General features: G+C 36.4%; 1 protein-coding gene across 1 annotated transcript; it reads left to right on the top strand.

Annotated features, from left to right (window-relative positions):
• The first annotated feature begins 421 nt into the window (after positions 1-421).
• Positions 422-1,120, top strand: LOC128864797 (jerky protein homolog-like). The gene has a single exon (XM_054104556.1). It carries the CDS (start codon positions 422-424, stop codon positions 1,118-1,120), a length of 699 nt encoding a protein of 232 aa, XP_053960531.1.
• Positions 1,121-11,724: the final 10,604 nt, after the last annotated feature.

The following is an 11,724-nucleotide window of genomic DNA, read 5'->3' on the forward strand; positions in this document are numbered from 1 at the left end:
GGACAGTAACATCTACAATGCAGACGAAACTGGGTTATACTGGAAGAGAATACCTACCAAATCCCTTGCCTCTAAAAAAGAAATGGCAGCGCCTGGATTCAAAGCAAGCAAATCCCGCATAACAGCCATGGTATGTGGAAACAATACGGGCACACATAGACAACATTTGCTGATCATAGGAAAATCTAAGAATCCAAGATGCTTCAAAGGAATAAAAAAACTGCCGCTTATTTACAAAAAGCAAAAAAACTCTGGGATGGACACTCAAGTATTTATCGAGTGGTATGACGCTGTATTGATTCCAGAAGCTAAAAAACATCAGGTAGAAACTGGAGACATTGGAAATGTTTTATTAGTGATTGATAATGCTCCAAGTCGTCCCTCAAACCTTTCCCTTGAGAGAGAAGATGGAAAATTTAAGATGATTTTCTTGCCATCCAATGTTACTTCAGTCTTTCAACCTATGGACCAGGGTGTGATCGAAACCTTCAAACGTTACTACAAAAAAGCGTTGCTTCGTAATGTCCTAATCGGCCAAGAGGAAGATAAAACAATTCTTGAAATCTACAAAGGTATTAACTTGAAGATTGCTGTTTACATGGCAGCAGAAGCGTGGGCTAATGTCAAACCGACTACTCTAAAGAAATCCTGGAATAAGCTTTGTCCAGCAGTTGAATCCGAAGCTAGCCCTACATCTAAAGGATCAACAAATGAAAACTTTGTTTCAGAAATGGTTGAGTTGATGAAAGAGGTTTCAGGATTTGGAGAATGTGACCCAGAAAACGTGCATGAATGGCTAGAATTTGACGAGGATGATCCTGGCTACGAATTGTTGACAGACGACGATATAATAGCACAGGTTCAAGTTCCTGAAGATGACGACGATGAAGACGAAATTAGTGTTGACATCGTCTCAGCTGAAAAATGTCCGTCCAGTGAAGAAGGCTTTAAATGCTTTGAGACTGATATTAAATGGTTGGAACACCAAGAGAAATGCGATTATGTGCAGTTGCTGGCTTTACATAACGCCAAAGAGATTTGGCGGCAAAAAAAGGAGCCTCAAAACTTAAGCAAACAAATATGTTCGAATTTTTTTTGTACTATGTATTATCACATCTAAGTCACTTAACTAAAAAATGTTTAGACATGTATATTTATGTACCGTATGTGCGATCCCCATTAAAAAGCATTACATACAAAAGATGTATTCCTAATCCAATGACGTGTTTTATTACCCTACCCTCAACAAAGAACTGGAATTTCGCAAATGTTCGTTTATCCGAAAAATCGATTATCCGAACACCCTCTGCATCAATTGTTTTGGATAATCGGCGCTCTACTGTACCTAAAATTGATATTTCGTCCTCCTCTTATTACTTTGAGCTCAGCCCTAAGTTCACACGGAACCATATATCCCATAAGCTGCACTCAACCATTTCGACAAGTTGTCATGAAAAGTTTCAATTTTGTTCCTTTTTAAGGAGCTCATAAAAATTCAGGAAATTTTAAAAATTTGTCATGAAAATTTCCTATTTTTTTTCATTGTATGGAATTCACAAAAAATTCATGGTATCAACAGCGAAAGCAACTGCAACGCATGAAGCGGTACTATGGCACTCAACGTGTTAATTATTGTTAGTTTTGCTTTGGTCAGCAAACGCTGCTTAAGTCAACTATTTTTCGCAGCTTTCGTTTGCTTCGTTTTTTCTTTGTTTGCTATGCCAACTCGACCAGAAAATCATTTCGGAATTAAACGCTTGAGCAAATTTTGCTCCATCATTCGTAGTGTTCACTTGTTGTTGCAACTGCATTTTGTACTTAAGTTCTGTCAATGCACAAAAATATAATTCTGCTGTGTTAAATGACTATAGCACAACGACTTATTGCCAACTTTTGACAATTTATTTGTTTCTTATTTCATTTTTATATTTTTTTTTTTAAGAAACTATATTTCATACTTCTTTAAGTTCAAGTTTCGAACTTTTTCCAATTAAAAAAAAAATCAAAAATTGGCATCTAAAGTTCACACTTGAGAAATTTTTTCAGAGTATTTCGAAGCTTCAAGTGACTCGAGAACTGCGTTGATTTTTAACAGTTTATTTTTTTTGTCGCTGGTCCTGTGTCATTCCTCACTTTTTTTTATATGAAAAAAAAACACCCAGCTCGGTTAGCAAAAAAATTCTCAAAAATCAACGCAATTTTTGAGTAACTTAAATTTGCATTTAATGATAATATAATTTAATCAGCCTTAAAACTGCTTACCTGAAGTGTTTTAAAAATTCTGATTAAAAAGTGTGAAATTTCGATGAATATTTTGCTAATTTTTTTTGTATTTAAATTTACAAATAAGCAACAAAGTGCGCTTGGAAGGTAAAGAGTTGTACTTTCAGATGCTGTTTCGATATTCGAAGCAAAAACATTTCATGTTGTAACATAACATCGAAGATGCCCGAAAATCAAAATTTGTGCACTTTCGAGAAGAAATACCACAAAAATTTGCCATAGTTTCGCTATTCTGAAATGCCGCAACTCAGAAAATTTGGTGTTTTGTCGGTCTTCCAGCAATTTTCGAAAAAATTTCAATTATTTTGTCATTGTATGGAATTCACAAAAATCCAGCAAATTTCGAAAAATTTTCATGAAAATTTTCAATTATTTTGTCATTGTAAGGAGTCGCAAAAATTCAGTAAATTTCGCAAAGTTCTTAAAAAAATTGTCAATTATTTTTTCATTGTTGGGACTCGCAAAAATTCAGCAAATTTCGAAAAGTTCTCATGAAAATTTTCAATTATTTTTTCATTGTAGGGAGTGGCAAAAATTCAGCAAATTTCGTAAAGTCCTCATGAAAATTTTCAATTTTTTTTTCATTGTATGGAATTGACAAAACTCAAGCAAATTTCGTAAAGTCCTCATGAAAATTTTCAATTATTTTTCATTGTATGCAATTCACAAAAATCCAGCAAATTTCGAAAAATTTTCATGAAAATTTTCAATTATTTTGTCATTGTAAGGAGTCGCAAAAATTCAGTAAATTTCGCAAAGTTCTCAAAAAAATTTTCAATTATTTTTTCATTGTAGGGACTCGCAAAAATTCAGCAAATTTCGAAAAGTTCTCATGAAAATTTTCAATTATTTTTTCATTGTATGGAATTCACAAAACTCAAGCAAATTTCGTAAAGTCCTCATGAAAATTTTCAATTTTTTTTCATTGTATGGAATTCACAAAACTCAAGCAAATTTCGTAAAGTCCTCATGAAAATTTTCAATTATTTTTCATTGTATGGAATTCACAAAAATCCAGCAAATTTCGAAAAATTTTCATGAAAATTTTCAATTATTTTGTCATTGTAAGGAGTCGCAAAAATTCAGTAAATTTCGCAAAGTTCTTAAAAAAATTGTCAATTATTTTTTCATTGTTGGGACTCGCAAAAATTCAGCAAATTTCGAAAAGTTCTCATGAAAATTTTCAATTATTTTTTCATTGTAGGGAGTGGCAAAAATTCAGCAAATTTCGTAAAGTCCTCATGAAAATTTTCAATTTTTTTTTCATTGTATGGAATTGACAAAACTCAAGCAAATTTCGTAAAGTCCTCATGAAAATTTTCAATTATTTTTCATTGTATGCAATTCACAAAAATCCAGCAAATTTCGAAAAATTTTCATGAAAATTTTCAATTATTTTGTCATTGTAAGGAGTCGCAAAAATTCAGTAAATTTCGCAAAGTTCTCAAAAAAATTTTCAATTATTTTTTCATTGTAGGGACTCGCAAAAATTCAGCAAATTTCGAAAAGTTCTCATGAAAATTTTCAATTATTTTTTCATTGTATGGAATTCACAAAACTCAAGCAAATTTCGTAAAGTCCTCATGAAAATTTTCAATTTTTTTTCATTGTATGGAATTCACAAAACTCAAGCAAATTTCGTAAAGTCCTCATGAAAATTTTCAATTATTTTTCATTGTATGCAATTCACAAAAATTCAGCAAATTTCGAAAAATTTTGGATTACTTTTTCTTTGTATGGAATTCACAAAAATCTAGCAAATTTCGCAAAGTCGTCATGAAAATTTTCATATTTTTGAAGTGAAAACTTCTTTAGAATCATTGGGAGGGATTTGAGACTTGATGAAACGAAAAAGTGACACTAAAAAGAGACATGCATATAGATCTTATAGTATAAAGCCTGCGAGAGAATGAGATAGAACACAGTTATACAGCGTTCCCTATTCTCCGTCTCCTCTTTGTGTGGTGCTTCGTAGCCTCCCCACTCTTGGCTACGAAGCGTTATATGTATAGTGAGTATTGTAGTAGTATAGTGAGTATTGTAGTATGTAGACTACACTGCTTATTACTTGCTTTGGTGTTTAGTTCAAGCGTCATACGTATGTATGTTTGTATGTATGCTAGTACGTATGTGTGCGCGCCTGCGATTACGGAGCCACGGTGAGCGAGAAGGCATTATGTATACCTATACTACACTACCTAATACTTGCTCAGACCAAGCGTCCTACGAATGTTTGTGTGTATGTTAGTACGTCTGTGTAATATACGCGTTACGACGCTCATAATAGCAACCGCGTGTGCTGTATTGCGTCCGTATTTTTATATTCGTAAATATTTTCATTTTTAAATATTTACCGCAATTATGCCGAAAAATAATGCAGAAAAGTGTCGTGAATATCGACAGAAAAAAAATCAATAAATAGCATCACGGAATTCATTCACGAAAATTTAATAAAATATACATATATATACCAGAAGTATCGCGGATACTTAGAAAAGATTACGATATAGTTCCAATGATTTTAAGTGGTGATTTTAACGTAAATTTTGCATTAGACACAGCGGTTCCTTTAATTGACTTTCTCAATACAACATTGAATTTAAAAATGTGTAACAATCGCACTGAATCGACAACACGATCAAAAACAACAATTGACGCGGTATTTCAAAGATATGTTGACAACATCGAAACCAAAGCATTTGTATCATATTTTAGCTATCATAAGCCACTCGTATCATTTGTTGAAATTGAAAACATTGAGGATGAATAATAATAAAATGAAGAAAATAAAATATGAACTTTATAGCAATATTATAATGAACCTATAATTATCCCGCTCCTAATGCTGCTTTCGTCTCATTCTCTCTCAGTTTGTTTTACGGAAGGTTTCACTTCTATCGCGTCTAACCGTTAGACTGGTAATTTTTTTCATTGCATGGAGTTCAAAAAAATTCAGCTAATTTTGAAAATTTATTTTTCCATTCAATTAGCTTCTTAGAAAAGTCTACTTATCAGAAAGGAATAATTGAATAATATCTTAAAGCGTTTTAAATATATTATGCAAGGTGGCGCAAAATTAGTCATCTTATCGGCAGATTTATAACTTTTACAAATGGTGTCCTATCAAACATATTTGATATTTGTGAACCAGGCAGCTGCAGTATAAAAACAGACAATCAATGGAACGTTTAAAGATCAAAAAAAAATTTTCCATCAGTCAAAATATATTTTTTATTTTATTTGCGAATTTCGTTTTTGAATAACTTTACGTCCAACATTTCAATAAAATCGTTGCTCCTTTAAAAAACGAATGAGAGTTCATTTATACAGACGGATCTAAACCAGACATCAGTCCCTTATTTGCAGTCACAAACCAGCTGCAGCGATAGTAAATCTATAATGGACGCATTATTGAACCATTCCGATGCAATTCCTCTAGTCACCGAAATCCGAAATATATTTTTAAATAAAACTGCCATAGGAATCATATGAGATCCGGATCGTGCCGGAATACAAGACAACGAGTACGCTAATACCAGAGCCAAAGTAGCTGCGCAAGAACCCCTTCACTTCAGCGCCCAATTTGCCATCAAATATATTCGGAAAATTATACAAAAATCTCTTCGGGAAACGTACAATAGTCAATGGATTAACGGTGCTGGTACTACTACGAAAAGCACAATCCTACTGACATTAAACCATTATATCCCACATACATGACTTCTTAGACCCTCAAGATATTTATACGCCTTCCAATCAGTCACACTATAACCACTCATGTTCACATCCTAAACGGCACAGCCAAACTAGACTGCCCTTTCTGCAACTTAAACGGCTATAAGACAACACACCTCCTCGATACCGGTCCAGGACGGTAATGCACTAGAACTGAAAATTATTTGCAAAGTTCAAAAATGGCGACTTTTACGTCGATGATACTTCCGGCAGCGGACGTCCCAAGGCTCCATCTTCCTTCCCTTCTCCTTTCTCCTCTCCCATGTATGGCATTACAACGGACGAATTTTCAATACTTGTCCAAGTGTGCCCTAAGCTAGGGCAGCCATTTAACCTAACCTAACTTAACCCGCACCGGAAGGCCTTCTGAATTCTATGAAGAACGATGAAATGTGATCATAGACCTATTCTCAATCACCTTCATTCAATGGGACTTACCGAAAAATTGGGATCCTGTGTGCTTCAAATTGCTTCTCAACATCGCGCCCGCCATCGAGCAACACGCGGTAATAACCAACGCTTTTTGTACCAAATCTTCACGGGAGATGAGAAATGGTCTCCATATATCAATATGAAGCAAAGAAAGGAGTGGATTCCTCCAGGAGATGCGCCGTAGCCGAGAGTCAAACCGGATCTTCATCAAACGAAAATCCGGCTATGTATTTGGTGGCCTCCCATGGAGCACTGGGTAATGCTTGAAAAGAATGCCACGGTCAACAAGGAGCTCTGCATTGCCCAGCTACAGCACGTGAATGAGGCTATTCGGCTGAAAAGACCTCATCGGCATGGTCAAACCGCCATACTCCCTCATGACAAAAGCCTGGCCCATGTTGCACAAATCGTCAAAGCCGCACTCTACGAGCGCGAATGCGAAGACATTCAGCATTCGCCGTATTGTCCGGTCCTTGCACCAATCGATTGTCATCTCTTCTGGTCTCTTCCTTTCCCGTTACAAACTACGATAAGACAGAGGTCCTTAAAAAGTGGTTCAACAACTTCTTTGACACCAGACCAGACGATTTTTGGCGGAACGGCATCTACAAATTGGTCGAGAGGTGCGAAGAGATTGAAACCGCTACGGCGAATATATTCTTGATTAACTTGATGATATATTTAGTACTTTTTTTTTATTATTAAATAAAAGTCTTCGGTAAAAACGCTACGAGCTTATTCCCCAACCTAATAAATAAATAAAATAAAACCATTCAATTCAAAAATCAGCGTTTTCATTATTTTACCAATATTAATTTAATAATAATTAGTTTTTATCTATTTCACTGATTGCAGAGCGCATAGAAAGTATAATTTTTTTCTTGAAAGACATTCACATAAATTTCCTTCCCATAGCTTCATTCGCTGATTTGCCATTAGATTAGTAGAATGCACACTAATCCAATGGCGCAGGGTTCATCAACTACAAACATGACAGTTAATTGCATATACCCTCGTATATCCAAGCACCGTAAGACAACTTTCCATATCTAATCTGCATGCAACTATTCATTCAAATCGATTTAGAAAAATAACTTAACCAAGTGCAGCGCAAGGCGAAGGGGAGAATTTAGTGTAAATAGCAAAGATGTGAAACGATATGACCAACAAACATGCGAAAGGGGGCAGAAAACACCCCACTGCAAAACTTGTCAAAATGCAATTACTTATTTGCGCTCTTAGAATTTGCCCTCTGCCATTTTCCATTGCCTTTCTTTCCTTGCATTCCTTTGCTTAGCAGGAGAATGCGGTGGCACAAATTTGAACGAATCGAAAGTTATCTAAAACACTTGTAAAATTGGAAAACGCATTACGAAAACGAAAAAGAGAGGAAACTTTCGTAAATCCAATAAAACTTTTGCACTGCTAAAATAAGACACAAACTTCTGCTCTCTACTCTTTACCCTTCACTCTTCAATTTTTACTCATAAACGAAGTGAACTGTCCTCCAAAGTTTCGTCGATTCACATTTTTACAAAGAGTTGTAAAGAAAATTAAACGTTAAACTGTTGAATAGCATAGCAAAAAAAGCACACACATGTAAACTTATATGTATGTGTGCAAGGATTAGTATTTACATGTGACTGTGGCAATGTATGTGTGAGCAGTGCAACTAACCCAAGGCGTCCACGAAAATTCGGTAGCTCGTAAAATTACAGCTCGAAGCAGTTATGCGCATATGGATTGACGGCCATTTCTGGTATGTGTAAGTGTGTGTGTGCGTGTGTGTGTCTTAATTTAAATGTATTGGAGCTGCGTACCTTCCTTACAGGAAAATGGAATGCTGCTGTCTCAAACCAGTGCACTACTAGTGAATTTCGAATTATGAGAGGTTCGCTCGTAAAGAAACTGGAATTTTTTTTAAAGTGAGGGACGTAATTTTATAAGAAATTGGAAAAAATTTTGAAAATTTAACTACACATTTTTTTTTTTTTTCAAATTAATTTTCATTTTTTTTTACAAAAAAATAACAACAACAATTCAAGAGCTAAAGGATAAGATAATTCGGCACATTAACGGCATAGAACCTCAATTATGCCTCAGCATCATCGAAAATTTGGACCATCGGATGAAGGTGTGCCGCCGAGGCCGCGGTGGCTATTTGGCCAATATTTTGTTGCATACGTAATTCAGCCATACCAATATTATCATAATAAAGAGAAATAATAACAATTTCTTAAAAGCATTCAATTTTATTTAAAATCAATACCGGCCCTTGAAACTTAACCACCCTTTAGATAAGGAACTATTTGCATTTGGTGGTCTTTGGAGGTGTGCCGCCGAGGCCGCGGTGGCCATTTGGCCGATATTTTGTTCCATACGTAATTGAGCCATACTAATATTATCATAATAATGAAAAATGATAATAATTTTCTCAAAAAATTGTATTTTATTCAAAATCAATACCGGCCCTTGAAACTTAACCACCACTTAACTTAATAAAAACCACAAAACTTCGAGTTCCCAACACTGTGAAAGAATTTTTTGCGTTCCTTCATTTTCCATCAAAATTTGATATATACACACACTTTCATTCTGAATTTCTAAGAAAATTTTGGGCATACAATTTTATAGCATCTGTAATTCTAGTATAATAAAGTGCAACTTTGGAGTGTCTGAAAATTCTGGTTGATTTTTGAAAATTTTTTCCTCTGACGATTTCAAGCACTCTCTCCAAAGGAGGAATGCGCGATTGTTTTCCTTTTTGATATAGAAAAAATGCAAAAATAATTTATCAAAAGTCAGCGAGAAGTTTGAGCTACTTCATACATTCATTTTGTTGACTAAACTTTACTAGACTATAAAACTGCGTCAGTCAAGCTGCAATAAAGGCTCTAACGTTGCCATGTTGCAGCTCTCTTCGGTTCAATTCCTGTAAAGAGGACGTCAAACGCCTCGAATTAGCAGGAAACATTTATCTTTTCCCGGCTCCAGGGCATAGAAACATAGAGGGAAATGAAACTACCGATGAGCTTACAAGGAAAGGGTCAACAGAACTGGTCTCAGTTGTCTCCATCTAAGTCATCGGTGTCTCTTTAACCATTAAAGGGGTACTGGATAATTTTTTTTTTAAGATCAAGATAAATGGAGTTCTTTTTATCGTCTGCTATCTCAAAAACACTTTGGCCTCAGTACAACAGAAGCGGGATGCAGATCGGGCGCAACGCGAGCGGTGACTCACTTTCATGTGACTTCTTTAACCTGATGTTGGAGAGCATCGTACGAGCCGCAGAACTTAATCGCTCAGGCACAATATTTTGTAAGAGCGTACAATTGTTGGCGTATACCGATGATATTGACATCATCGACCTTAACAACCGCGCTGTTAGTTCTGCCTTCTCCAAACTGGATAAAGAGGCAAAGCGTGTAGGTCTGGTGGTGAACGAGGACAAAACAAAGTACCTCCTGTCTTCAAACAAACAGTCGGCGCACTCGCGTATCAGCACCCACGTCACTGTTGACAGTTATAATTTCCAACATTAACACCGATAACAATGTCAGCCTTGAAATCCAACGTAGAATCTCTCTTGCCAACAAGTGCTACTTTGGACTAAGTAGGCAACTGAGCAGTAAAGTCCTCTCTCGACGAACAAAACTAACACTCTACAAGGCTCTCATCATGCCCGTCCTAACGTATGGCGCAGAAGCTTGGACGATGACAACATCCGATGAAGCGACGCTTGGAGTGTTTGAGAGAAAGATTCTGCGTAAGATTTTTGGACCTTTGCACGTTGGCAACGGCGAATATCACAGACGATGGAACGATGAACTGTATGAGCTTTACGACGACACAGACATAGCGCAGCGATTAAAGATCCAGCGGCTACATTGCCTGGGTCATGTCGTCCGAATGGATACAAACGCTCCGACTTTGAAAGTATTCGATGCGGTACCAGCTGGTGGTAGTAGAGGAAGGTCTCCTCTGCGTTGGAAAGATCAGGTGGAAAAGAAGAACAAGTGTCTCTTGCACCTTTTGATGGTTGCATAATATGCAATTTCAATTTAGTTGAGAAAACCTTCTAATATTTTTTTTGTTCTTTCACTGGTTCTATATTTTCTTCTGTATATTGTGCGATGTAACGCGTTTTTCAATAGGTGCGCTTCAACTTTTTTCCGATAGGGAGGGCGAACGACGCAATATTTTTTATTTTTCGCTTGTCATTTGTAAACTTCACTGGTATACATTTCATCATGGAACGCTACACACTTGAGCAACGATTGCAAATCGTGCAAATTTTTTATGAAAATAATCGTTCTGTTGCTGCTACTTTAAGAGCATTACGGCCATTTTACGGTCCATTTAACAAGCCGTCCCGTTCTGGGGTTATGTGAAGTCATTGGTCTACAGTAACAAGCCGGCGACGATTTGTGAGCTCAGAGCCAATATTGAACGCGAAATTGCTGGAATTTCGGCCGATTTATGCAAAACAGTGGTCGAAAATTGGGTTCAACGATTGGACTTCGTAAAACGTGCACGCGGTGGTCATGCAAAAGAAATCGAATTTCATACTTAAATGTATATGTTCAAACTCGATAATAAAACAAAAATTAGTTAAAAAAGTCAAACCGTTTGTGTTTTATTCAGCGAAATCTGGGTCTTCGAGATATTCCATTGAAATCGGTTGCCTCGGCATTTCTCTTTCCAGCATTGTCGATTGATGTAATTAGTATCTCATCGATGACAGCAAGGAAAAGAAGCGGCGACAGAATGCAGCCCTGCCTTACGTCAGCGTCGGTTTGGATGGCATTCGATAAGATTCCATCATGAGAGATTCGGGACTCGAAGGCTTCGTATTGCACCTTTAATAAGCCGACAATATTGTCAGGAATTCGTATTCGTATTTAAGTCGATCAGAAGTATTTTCATAATCAACGAAGAATAGGTATAACGATTCTTTAATACTTATTATCGGAGAAATTTGTTTTGTATATGTACAGTTAGGAGCTATATAATTGGCGCGTACACCCTTTTTGGGTGTTTGGCCGAGCTCCTCCTCCTATTTGTCGTGTGCGCGTCTTGATGTTGTTCACAAAAAGGGAGGGACCTACAATTTCAAGCTGACTCCGAACGGCAGATATTTTTATGAGGAGCTTTTTCATGGCAGAAATTCACTCGAAGGTTTGCCATTGCCCGCCAAGGGGCGACCGCTATTAGAAAAATGTTTTTCTTAATTTTGGCGTTTCCCCGAGATTCGAACCAACGTTCTCTCTGTG

This window comes from Anastrepha ludens, chromosome 5 (assembly GCF_028408465.1).
Source record: "Anastrepha ludens isolate Willacy chromosome 5, idAnaLude1.1, whole genome shotgun sequence".
In the NCBI taxonomy this organism is placed as follows: Eukaryota; Metazoa; Arthropoda; class Insecta; order Diptera; family Tephritidae; genus Anastrepha; species Anastrepha ludens.